Here is a 12,191-nt window from a genome sequence, read left to right on the forward strand (position 1 = left end):
TGTCCCGTGACTGGGTTTCGTGAGACTAACATCGGTCCTTGGGTTTGTTCGCATTTTATTAAATTAAACTTTTTGTATGGGAACAACTCGAAAATATGTACAGTGATATTTATTTATGTTTTTAACCCAATATTTGCGGTTATAGCTTGGCATAGGTTTTGGCGTAAAGCAGCGTTGTTTGTTGGTAATTAAATATTATTGCATTTGGTAAGGCAATATTGGATTGCGTTTGAAAAATAATTGCGTTTTATTGCACTTCAGAGACACACGCTGCAAAAACGAAGAACATCTAAATTCAACTTAACGTAAGTGAATAAAAATTGCAAGGCCATAATTTTTGCTCCATTTTGGCAAAACAAGCATTAAGCATATTTGTAATATTCCGTTATTCTTTGTTTTATTATCACAGTTGCATTTAAGCGTGAAATTCCAAGTGGATTTAGGCTTCAATTCGCGGCAAACGGGATCGTTTAAGAAATCGAATAGGTTTCCGAAATAGAATGGTCATGTGTGTAGGTTTATGGCAGGAATTTTGAAACAGTAATCGATATGCAAAATGCAAATACGAAACATCTGGCCTATGATAATAACTTCGACGTTATAAACCCTTAAAATGATGTGGTCACCTGGTTACTTTAACATTTAAAGAAATTCTAAAAAATCACCGGACATTAAAATTATTTTAGTTTCCAAAATTTGAAACAAACGATACATTTTACACTATTTACTTTTAAACTTGCATTTTTTGTCAAAATATTGATATTGTCCTGCTTGGTTGGGCATCTATAAGCTCTTCTTCCCTTTTCAAACAAAGCTTAACGTGGTTGTTGATAATGGTCTTTGATCATATCAGAACAGCGTGTCCGCCTTGCAGTAGAAACAATTCATTTTCCCATGGCCGAGTAAAAATAACTTTGGCTTCAAGTATGATATAACACGTTCAAATCATCCGTTTAATATTTCTGTGATAACTTTATTATTAATAGATGGATAATGCCTTATAACTCTATCCGACCAGATTTAAATATCTGTTACCCATTTAATATTTTCAGATGCGTTGTAGTTTAAGTTTTTGTTGTTTATTTTTAAAATGATGTCATCCGTTTCATTCCGTTCGTGCACTTTTATTGTGTTGTTACTTGGATCTGTGACATCATCAGAAGGATTATTGGAATTTCTACTTCAAGAAGAGCAAACCAAAGGTAAAACAATATTTAAACAAAATTAAAAAAAATTGAAACATTTAACTCAAGGTCATAAAGAAATCATAATTAAACAAAAGCAGCTTTTAATAATATAATGTACTTGTAGTATCTCAAATATGCTTGCAGATACCTTAAATAGGCTTACACTTATCAGTTATCTCAAATATGCTTGCAAGTATCTTAAATATGCTTGCAAGTACTTTAGATACACTTTAAAGTATATCAAACAAAAACCAATTAACAATTAAAACTCACAAAGCTATGTTATAGGTACATTAATTGTGGACCTACCGGTTGCATTGAACTACTCATACAACGAAGTTAGAAAAATGAGATTTCAAATCGTCGAACAAGCCTTGACACTAGGCTCCGCGTCCACTTCAATAACAAAACAATGGGTTGATATTGACGATAGAACCGGCAAAATAACTCAAAACGAAAGGGTGGACAGGGAAACGTTGTGCGGAGATGTTTTAGAATGTTATATTTTGGTCAAAGTAAGTTTATTACATCTTGTATGTAGGTGATTTTCAAAGGATTTTTCAAAAAAATTTTTTCCTTAATTTTCTCAAATTTTATAATCTTGTTTTTATGCAATTTTTTAAAGTTTTTAATCAAGATACTTTTTTAGATAAGTGGAAAATTTTAAAAATACAGTTAGAACTGTGTTATCATGGTGTAATATTTCATTTATTTCTAATCTAATCCAGGTTGTCATAAAACCGCACCAGTACTTCAGATTAGTGGAAGTCCGACTTTACATCAACGATGTTAACGACAATGCCCCATTGTTTACCTCACATTTGATTAACTTTAATGTAAGTGAGACCGAACCGAAAGGCTACTCTATCAACTTAGACAGATTTCAAGTCACTGATGCCGATGAGGGTAAAAAAAAATTGCAAGATTGTTGTTGCATGAGTTTTAAATTTAAAAATTTAAAATAAATTTTAGGGAATTCTTTTTTAAAACAATTTATCGATGATGATAAATCGAATGTGTTTTTTATATATATTTTATATTTAGGTGGTCGAGCAACCGTGAATTACAACCTCTTGCCAAAAAACTCTGAATATTTTGAACTTATTCGTGATATTGACAAAGACAATATATCCCATCTTTCTCTTCGGCTTAAAAAGATGTTAGGTAATATTACAACCTTTTACAAAATTATATTACTTAACGCACGCTGCGTAATGTAAGGAGTTTAATATGGTCCTAAATGTTATTAATAATTGATTTTAAATAGCGATATTGTCTAATAAAACCCAACTTAACAAGACGAAAATAATTCAGTAATAACGGTTATTTTATTCACTAAATAATTTAAGTTTATTAACAACGCTAGCGTTTTTTCTCCTGATAGTCGTATGTATTATTAAAATGCAAGTTTTTTATTAGATTATGAAATGAAGCGCGTACATAGAATGACGTTGCAAGCACGTGACTTGGGATCTTTACCTCATTTAAGTGAATGTGTGATTCGTGTTCACGTTTTGGATGCAAACGACAATGGTCCAATCTTTGAAAAATCAGTAAGCAAATGGCTTACGCAAACTTTATTAAACAGACACAAAATAAAACTTAAATATGTAGAAATATTGAGCGTAGAAGAGAAGGTGTAAACATTGTTAAAAATCCAAAAAAATAAAGTAATAATTTTAATGTTTACCTAATATTTTCTTTTAACAAGAAGGTGTAAAATAATGTTATGTAACTTAACCAATTAACCCAAGTTTGTTGCTCAGATTTATCATGCTAACGTCAGCGAAAATATGCTGCCAGGTCACGTGATCGCGCGCGTCACTGCGTCCGATCGGGACAACGGCCGCCGTGGCAACGTGCACTATTACGTCAGAAAGAGCGACGACAGCGACACCACCGATGACGGTACTGTGACGTCATCACCGAAATACCCGATCGAAGTTAACAAGAACACGGGAACAGTTGTGTTGGATGATAAGTTGGATTACAAAATACACGACGGGTAAAAAAAATTGAAAAACTATGTTTTGAAAAGTCTGTTTATTTGAGACCCAAATATTTATTTGAGACCCAACTATTTCTCCAAATTTAAATTTAGTTTGTTTGTAGTAAAATAATAATAAATTATGTTGACCATTTTACCCGCTTATTAGTTACAAATCTGTGCAACAGATAAACACCAACAACAATACTAAAATAACAAGTGTCCCTGTCTAAATTTTAATATACTCATACGCTAAAAACCTTGCCTAAAAAGAATAATTGTTTATTAAAACTATTCTTGTTTTATTAACTTAGGATGAAGATTGTAATTGAGGCAATAGACGGTGATGCAGTCAAACCAAGAAGAGGGACAACAATTCTTCAATTACATGTCAGTGACGTCAATGACCATGCTCCAACCATCAACGTCAACTACATCGTTGAACATGACCATGACATCGGTATTTGCATTGTTGTACATTTTTACATTGTTGTTTTTCTGTAAAAATAATTTTTTTTCGATCCATTGAAACATTTTTAAAATAAATTTATTTTGACAAAATTTTAGCTTTTATCTCCGAGTCGGAACCTTCTCAAACATTCATGGCCCACGTGACCACTAATGACGTAGACAAGGGAAGGAATGGTCAAGTGACCTTGACAGTGGAGACTGTGGTTCCAGGGACAGAAAAAGTGGGAAATATTACAGGTAATAAGAGTTTGTTATAATGATATATGTTACACCAAAAAAAACGAGTCATTTTATGTAAGTTAAAGTTTAAAAAAAAAGTTAAATAGCAATTTTTTTACTTATTTCATCTTGGATGTTAGTAATTTTAAAGCCATTTTCTTACTGGTAATTATCTCTCATTAGAATCTGGACTTTTTATTCTTGTGAACAACAATCTACTTGCAACCGGCACTGACCTTAACCGTGAAATTCGGGACTCATACGACGTCATAATCACAGCATGTGACAGGGGAATATCATCAAAGTAAGAAATTTTACTCTGATTGTCTGATTGCACTCATACTCAGAATCTTACGCTGGTTAAACTTACATTTAGAATTTTACTCTAGTGGACATTATACTCGGAATTTTACTCCGGAAAACTCATACTTAGAATCCTATACCCAGTATGCCAATAATAACACTTCAAAACATGTTTTTAGATGTTCAAAACATTATATTCGGGTTGTGGTTTTGGATGAAAACGAATTTACTCCCGAATTCCAACACGATGATGTCATACTTCAACTTCCAGAGGACACAAAAGTTGGAACAACAATATTCATAGCATCCGCAACAGATAAGGATTATGTGAATATTCCCTCGTGGATGTTAAGTGACGTAAGACACTTTATTATTCTTGTAGATATTTTTTAAATATTTGTTTTAAGTGTATTTTATGTTTTTATAATTGTTCAGGGTAAAGTTGAACCGTCTACCAACGGTGTAGTGACGTATGGAATCACCTTGGCTGAAATCGATGACGTCAAAAGTGACGTAGACGGCCTTCCATTTTCGATCGATTTGGAAAGTGGTAAAGTAACTCTAATTCGACCGTTGGATTATGAAAGCAGAAAACAGTGGAAGGTGAACTTAAATATTTTTTTTTCGAAATAAAGAACGTTGTTTAAATTTTTATTTCCAAATGTTTAAAACGCAAAGTCTGGTTAGCTGTACGTTAATTTATTTTGTGTTGTAGTGCGTTATTACTGCGCGGGATGGTGGTCGACCACGAGCTTTACAGAGTAGTAGAAAATTGCTGATTAACGTGGAGGATGTAAATGACAACAAACCAATTTTTATGACACCAAATATTAATAATTACACAGTATATGCGAGCACTGTTGAATCATCACCCGTGTTTATTACACTCAAGGTAAAAACAATGTTCTTTATCACCAATTTCCTTGAAGAATAAGTAGTTAAAAGTTACTTTATTGTGTGACTTGAAATCCCTGGCTAAATTTTTAAATAGTCTTATTAGCACGAAAGTCTTTGCTATAGGTATTGTATTTACAAGTAATAACACAAACTTTGTTCTTGTTACAGGCGGTTGATTTTGACAAGGGTCAGCAAGAAACTTTAAAATATTCCTTTAAAGTTGTAAAACGTGGCGGAAACAAGATACGCGAGGAAGACGAGAGCGCTTTCGAACTTGATGCAGCAACAGGAGAACTGTCGTTAACGTCAAACCCAGAACTTGGATTATACACAACAAACATTTCTGTAAGTTTGAAATCATATCCCAGATGAGGTCTTTAACGTTTAGCAAATCTAAGTCAAGAATGTTAATAACTTTAATGTATATGTTAGGTTTCTGATACTGGAAGTCCACGTCTTTCTTCGTCACTGACACTCTATGTAATGGTCATCGACAAACCAATTCCGTTACTGGTAGACAATCGAAAACATCAATTCGGTACTGACGTAACGAGTGATGACGTCACGCCGGAGACGTGGTTGTTGGCTGTGATAATTGGAGGAGCCGCCGTGTTTTTATTAATCGTTATTGTATCGGTTATTTTGTTATTGAAAAGAAAAAAAAGAAGAAGCAAAGAAAGTAAAAGTTCTGGGGTAAGTAAAATAATAAAAAATCTGCAAGTTAAGTGAGCCGTTGGTTACCTTAAATAAAAAGGTAAACTGGTAGTCCGTTGCTTAGATATCATTTGAAACACATTTGATTTTAATTTGTAGTCAACTCCGATTGTTAGCGACGGTAGATCATCATCCACCAACGATGAAATGTCGACTATGTCGCGTGGGGGAAGCAGGCCAACTACTTTGGAGAAACCGCGCAGACAATCCGAGAACAATATTTAGTAAGTTTAAAATCCAGGTTTGCTTAAATTAAAAAATAATCTAAACTCATGTAAAAATAATCTAAACTCATGTTGAAACCAGGCTTGTTTCAATAGTGTGTATTGATAGCTTATTATTTTTTTACTTGGACCTAACTAATCATTAATATTGTATTATTTAGTCACCCAAGTTGTACTCGAAAAACAAGCTTAAGTCATTCCCAATCATGTCGATTATGTGATGCACCAACTTCACCCGGATCCATGCAAAGGTTTATCGAACAACAAAAGAAACAATATCCAACCAATGTGAGAATAAAACTAAATCTTTATATTCTAATACGTATACACTGGTTACCGTGACATACATTTATGTAAAAGTTACTAAGTTAAGAGCAAAAATGATCCTAAACTAACTTTTAAATTCGATTTTATATTTTTGTTCAGGCCACGTCAGCAGTTTACTCTTCATTATTACGAACCCATGGTAAGTTACACCAAAGCAAATACTATCTATACAAACCTACAAAAATCCGGATTTCTTAAAATTATTTTTTATTCTAGCTCGACATTCTTCGCACGATGACGTAGTTGCTTACGTCACCGATAGCACTCCAGAAGATTTTACAAGTATGGGAGATCAGTGTACGGAGATGTGTAAAAAGTACGGACACAGTGACACCTGTTGGATGCCAACTGTTGGTAAGAACTTCATGTTTTTACCAAAAAATATATTTATTTGAAATATTTTAATTTAGTTGGGTTATAACAAAAAACTTGTTTTATTAATTTTTTATCTTTTTTTATTATGCTAAATATCTACGAAATAACTAAAAAGTTATTTATTTTCTTTAAAAAAAAACTTTAAAAAAAGTTCGTGTTTTCTCGTAGAGATGCCCCTTCTCTCTCCTCAGCCTTCTCTTTCCCCAACGGAGACAAGGTTACCCTGGCAACCAGAGCACCACAAAGCTAAAAGAAAGGACTCCGGCTGTTCCGTGGATACCACGTTATCAGCGATCTCGTATTACAAGATGACGTCACAGCGACGTCACAATTTAGAGTGCGCCGAAGCCGCTGTCAAGTCACGTGCCGCACAACATCACAGCGACGCGTCGTCTATGATGTCATCGGGTACGTCATCGGGCACCTCGTCTGGTGCCGCGTCGACGGGGGTACCATGGAGCCAGCGCGGTACCTCATTTAACCAAAGATCACCGATGCATAAAACCGTTAAAAAATCAAATAGTGACTCCGGGTTTGATCTTAATTATTCCTCTTCGCGTCGAAGAAAAGAAATCATCCCAAGTTTATCGACCCAGTGTTAACGACGTCACTGCTGTGATGACGTCACGACGACGTGAGTGTAAATTAAGTTCCGTAATATGTTCCGATTGCTGCTTTTATCTTCAGTTTTTTTACCTTTTTGCCATAGTTACATTTCTATTCTATGCCGGTCGAATAAAGCCAAAGTAATTACAAGTAAAAAAGTTTGTGGTTTAGAGTTCGAGCCCCAGGCCTGGCGAGGAGGATTGCGATGACATTGCAATCGAATTATTCTTCGGTGAAAAGTTGTCTTGTTTTAAATCAGATTTGCAACAACACATACAGACCCGACAACTAGATTTCAAATACCTAATCGTTTCTTTTCGCATTTTCCTGAGATAACAGAAATAGGGTTATTTAAAATATAAGTTTTTATAGTTTTGCCTTTTATTTAAAGACCTAAAGGTTTTAAATTTGAATCGCACCAATATTATCTTATTTTCTAATAAAAATTGCCGTCAGCAGTTTTAGTGTCATAATACATCTTTGTACCGGTTGTGAACTTTAAATTGATTTGTAATAATGTCAAAATGACATGTTTGGCATAATAGAGTCGGATGTAAGGTTATTAAATTGTAAAACAAATTATAGGTATCCGTGAATTAAAGTAATTGCATGTAATTATGGCCAACAGTCTTACCACAAACCTAATCAGCTATAGACTGAAAGGAAGTCTATACTACATTTAATAATGAGTGTATATGAGATAAATAAAGTATTTATATGCCATTAATTAATAACACACGCAATTTAGTTATTGTAATAGCAAAATAAACTTTATATTTACATTTTCACAAATCATAAAAAATGTAAACTTGCTAATAAGGATTGGATTTGGGGCGTGAATAACATTTTAATGGCACTTAGATTAGGGTTAAAGTCATAGGTAGGGCCTAAGATTAGATAGTAAAATAGCATTAAAATCTGAATATTGGTTTAAGTACTTACGTTGATGCTAGATTGTAAAAGACTGGATTAAGGCACTCGCTCACTCTCAAAGCAATAAACTCAGCCATACCAAACCACCAGTCCACTACCCTGCCACGTTGTGTCACTATTTTTACGTTAACTGTGTAGAAGTGGTAAACTAAAAATGATTTTAGTTAGTTAGTTTAAATCAAAAATTTTCTATTTAACCAAAATAAAATAAATCTACATTGTTGCTCAACTGGAGGGTTGTTTAATACTCCTAAGACAAAACCATATAAAAATACGCTTCAAGACAAAATTTTGCATATTTAAAACAATATAGCTTATGTCACACAATAAGCTATAATAAGTAAAAAAACATACTTGTGTATGGAATGTAACCAAGAAGAAAGGAGCCAACAATAAGCGAAAGTTGCAACATGACTTGCTTTTCCTTTCTCTGACGTTTTATCTCCACACTTTTCATGTTGCTTGTTCCTCTTGAGTTGTAGGTACTGCCTACAAAATAAAAATCAATTATTTAAGATGTGTTGAAAGTGTTTTTGCTTGATGTTTTAACTCTGAACAACTTAACTTGTGCACAACTTACTTTACTCGTAAAAAAACTAATTAGGCCTATGAAAACTTCTCTATTAAATGACTCAGACCTTAGACAACTTAACCAACAGACAACTTAATTTGCAAACGATTTAACAAACACAAACGCAAGACACTGGACAACTAAACTTACAACTAACTTAACTGATAAACATTGTGTAGGTTTAAAGACTTCGATAAAGTTTTAGATAAATAAAATATATAGGGTATCTGCATGGCAGTGTAAGCGGCCGTTGGCTAATATATTAATGCTTGGGTTAAACTAGGTATAATATGTTAAATGTGGTTAAACACACCTCTTTAACCAAATTGTCTTTAAAAATATATTGGTCTGTAACAGAATATTAAAAACTTTAGCTAAACAAAAAACATTAACGGCAGATTACGCCCAATATTATAAACATAAAAAACATCTTAAATAATTTATAAACAAAAAACGTTACGCCTTCAAAATAACATTGGCTAACGCCCTTTAATTTTATTTATAGATGTAAAAACATAAAGTCATTGTTATTACAAACATCAACGAAGTAAACCTTAAACCTTTACCTAGTTTAACTTAAAAACAAACAACACACCTTCTTGCTTTCTACACCACAACATTTTCTACCACAATATGCAAATATTTACTTATTTACCCATATTTAACATTTGTTATACTTATAAGCTAATGTATCTGTAAACAAAAACTGTATTGCTTAGCCATCTTAAAAATAAAGCACTGTTAAGAAAGGAATGTAGCCCAAGCTTATGAAAACGCCTGAAAGCACTTCGGGCAAAGCTCGATTTCATTTCAGGTTAAACAAAAAGCAAAAAAAAAATTTTGGCGTAACTCTTAACAGCATAAGTTTTGCTTATGCAGGCACGTTTTAACCATGGCAACTTTAGTTATAAAATATAATTATTGCACATATATTTTAATAGTAACTTACTTATGTAGGCACTCCTTTTTATTCGTTTATCACGCAACATGTAGGCCATTGCAATGGTCAAAATAATCAATGTTACAATGGGCACATAAAAGAGAATTGGATAAGCAATTGTCGTATACAAACGGAACGTCTGTACCCTAAACAAAACAAAATAATAATAAGTTGAAAGTAATAATAAAAAAAATTTTAAACAGAAAAAATGTGTATGAAATATAAATTTGGGTTTAATTACCAGTTGAGATCCAAAGTACAGGATGGCCATTTTGAGTCCACGTTGTTAGAAGTTCGATCTCTCACCCGGGCATTAAACATCATCGTAAATGGGATAAAACCAACCACAAAGCTGAAGAACCACAATGTCCCTGTCATTATCTAAAAACATAAATAATATTGCTTCTAATAATGTCAACAATAAAAAATTGAACACAATTAAATATTTTTATTTTAATAAAATTCGTAAATGTCTAATGTAAACAGATATAGCATTAAAAAACTTCACATAAGAGGTAAATGTTAAAACAGTAGAAAATTTAAAAATAAAATTGTGCAAATTTTTTAAATTTTAAAATTTATTATTTTACCTTAACATGAACTACTTTAACTCGATAGTAGGTTGGTGGAGACTTAATGGAAACAAATCGAAGAACTGCGAACAACAAGATGTGAAATGACGTCACGTATGACGTCATCAGTTCCGTTGACCAAAAGAGCTTAAAAATTATTTAAAGTTTTTTTTTTTGATTTAAAATAAAGTTTCAAGTTAAAAATATGGCCTAAAGGAATTAAATTGGTCGTTTTATATGTTGTTCACTGAAGATTTATTTATTAAAACTTATATGACTTTTAATACCATTTTTCTATCATATTAAAATGTATTACAAGTACAGTATAAAGTTTATAATAATCCCACTTTGCACATAAAATCCGAGATGTCCCAATAGTCAAACCCCCAAGTTCTACGATAAAGAAATAAAGGACTAATTAAGGCGGAAAGAAGGTCGGAGAAGCAAAGGCTCAATATCAGATAATTAAAAGTCGACCTGGTACAAAACATTCATTGTTAGTAAACTAAAGCAGACTTTAACAAAATAGCCAAGCAATTATAATACAATATTGTATATAATTATAGTTATATTGGAATTAAATGATTTTCTTAGTAAGCACAAGTTAAAATTACAAAGTTTAATTTGCCTGGCTTAACCATTTAGTGGTTTAAATTAATTCGTGGAAAAAAAGTAATTTCATATAATAAGGCCAAACCCAACTTTAATTGAATTCCGCCTAAGCAAATTCCGAATACAAATTATAAAATTAATTATTGAATGTTTATAAAATTAAGTCTGAAAATAAAAAATAATTCTTACTTTAGTTTTTGAGATTTCGATATTACGATAATGGTAACAATATTTGCCCATACTCCCAACACAAAAAGTGTTAAAACAATTGCAGCAGAAATAATTGTATCAACTTCTTTAAATGGTTTCTCGAATGGCTCGAAAGTACTAAAATGTAAAAAAATATTATATTTTGCGAAAGTTTTATACGTTTTTTTCTGACAACCAGAAAACAACAAATAATTATGTTAAATGAAAACGTTTACAATTTTTATCAAATACATAGTCAAATTTATTTTTAAATTTTAGTTTAAAACAAAGTAAAATGATTTTTTTGCTTACATGTTTGATGAAACGTTTGAAGTCATCCTTAATTTTTTTTAAAAACAAATTTAATTATTTTTGGAATAGGTATCTGAAAATATTTCTTCTGTTATAAAAAATTCTACATATGATACGATTATTACCTTCGTAAAATTAACAAAATTTACCCGTTCTTTTAGTATTATTTTTAAGTATTTGTAAAAACATTTTGCTTAGGCTAATTAAATGTATTGCTAATTTAATCAAAAGTTAAAATTAAATTAAAAAAATTAATTATCATCATCTGTCCCAATCAAATTCCAGAATTAAATGAAACTAATCCAGCAAAGTTTTAATATATAAAGCAACATCCATACCCCCAGGCATTTATTACCTTAGTTAATACCTTAATGTTAAGTACAGCACCAAGTTTTGGCGCGTTTATCAACTTAATTACGGGTCAATTTGACCTTCATAATTTTTATAATTGTGTCCTGGAAGTAAGTACCGTTCACTTTAAAAGCTTAAACCAGAAATATGTTGTAAACGACATTTAAAATAATTGGCTTTACTGCTTAAATATAAACTCTAATTGCAACTTTCAAACATGCAATAATAAATCGTCGAATCGCGCCTGATTACCTTGTGTATAGCGTGCGTAAAAAAATTTAATTTTAACACAAAAAATGGAAATTAAACATGATAATTTTTGCAGGTTAGCCTTTACCATAACGTGAGAAACATAATTATTTTTTAACGACTGTTAATCTATAAAAAAAACGTGTAACCAT

General features: G+C 31.9%; 2 protein-coding genes across 2 annotated transcripts; one reads left to right on the forward strand and one right to left on the reverse strand.

The window, feature by feature from the left end:
- The first annotated feature begins 1,056 nt into the window (after window positions 1–1,056).
- Window positions 1,057–7,768, forward strand: LOC145741416 (protocadherin beta-11-like). The gene is made up of 19 exons (XM_082559007.1): window positions 1,057–1,202; window positions 1,476–1,702; window positions 1,916–2,093; window positions 2,232–2,351; window positions 2,607–2,740; window positions 2,954–3,192; window positions 3,489–3,634; window positions 3,742–3,882; window positions 4,048–4,168; window positions 4,347–4,524; window positions 4,603–4,770; window positions 4,883–5,059; window positions 5,233–5,409; window positions 5,497–5,757; window positions 5,878–6,002; window positions 6,164–6,290; window positions 6,429–6,468; window positions 6,546–6,683; window positions 6,873–7,768. Exons 1-19 carry the CDS (start codon window positions 1,091–1,093, stop codon window positions 7,304–7,306), a joined length of 3,243 nt encoding a protein of 1,080 aa, XP_082415133.1. The 5' UTR covers window positions 1,057–1,090; the 3' UTR covers window positions 7,307–7,768.
- On the reverse strand, window positions 7,478–11,465 carry LOC145742321 (growth hormone secretagogue receptor type 1-like). The gene is made up of 9 exons (XM_082560103.1): window positions 11,440–11,465; window positions 11,128–11,265; window positions 10,674–10,803; window positions 10,345–10,473; window positions 9,996–10,135; window positions 9,764–9,900; window positions 8,598–8,732; window positions 8,253–8,391; window positions 7,478–7,637 (listed from the first exon to the last, which is right to left on the reverse strand). Exons 1-9 carry the CDS (start codon window positions 11,463–11,465, stop codon window positions 7,478–7,480), a joined length of 1,134 nt encoding a protein of 377 aa, XP_082416229.1.
- Between the last annotated feature and the right edge of the window lie 726 nt (window positions 11,466–12,191).

The sequence above is a fragment of the Corella eumyota genome, chromosome 2, assembly GCF_963082875.1.
Source record: "Corella eumyota chromosome 2, kaCorEumy4.1, whole genome shotgun sequence".
In the NCBI taxonomy this organism is placed as follows: Eukaryota; Metazoa; Chordata; class Ascidiacea; order Phlebobranchia; family Corellidae; genus Corella; species Corella eumyota.

Bases quoted from the DNA above. Each gene is read 5' to 3' on its own strand.
- LOC145741416 (XM_082559007.1), top strand. From the start codon at position 1,091: ATGATGTCATCCGTTTCATTCCGTTCGTGCACTTTTATTGTGTTGTTA. The intron at 3,193-3,488 runs GTAAAAAAAATT...TTATTAACTTAG, and splicing joins GATTACAAAATACACGACGG to GATGAAGATTGTAATTGAGG. The intron at 4,771-4,882 runs GTGAACTTAAAT...TTTGTGTTGTAG, and splicing joins AAAGCAGAAAACAGTGGAAG to TGCGTTATTACTGCGCGGGA.
- LOC145742321 (XM_082560103.1), bottom strand. From the start codon at position 11,465: ATGACTTCAAACGTTTCATCAAACAT. The intron at 10,136-10,344 runs GTAAAATAATAA...TTATGTTTTTAG, and splicing joins TTAAAGTAGTTCATGTTAAG to ATAATGACAGGGACATTGTG. The intron at 7,638-8,252 runs GTAAGTACTTAA...CTGTTATCTCAG, and splicing joins TTTTACAATCTAGCATCAAC to GAAAATGCGAAAAGAAACGA.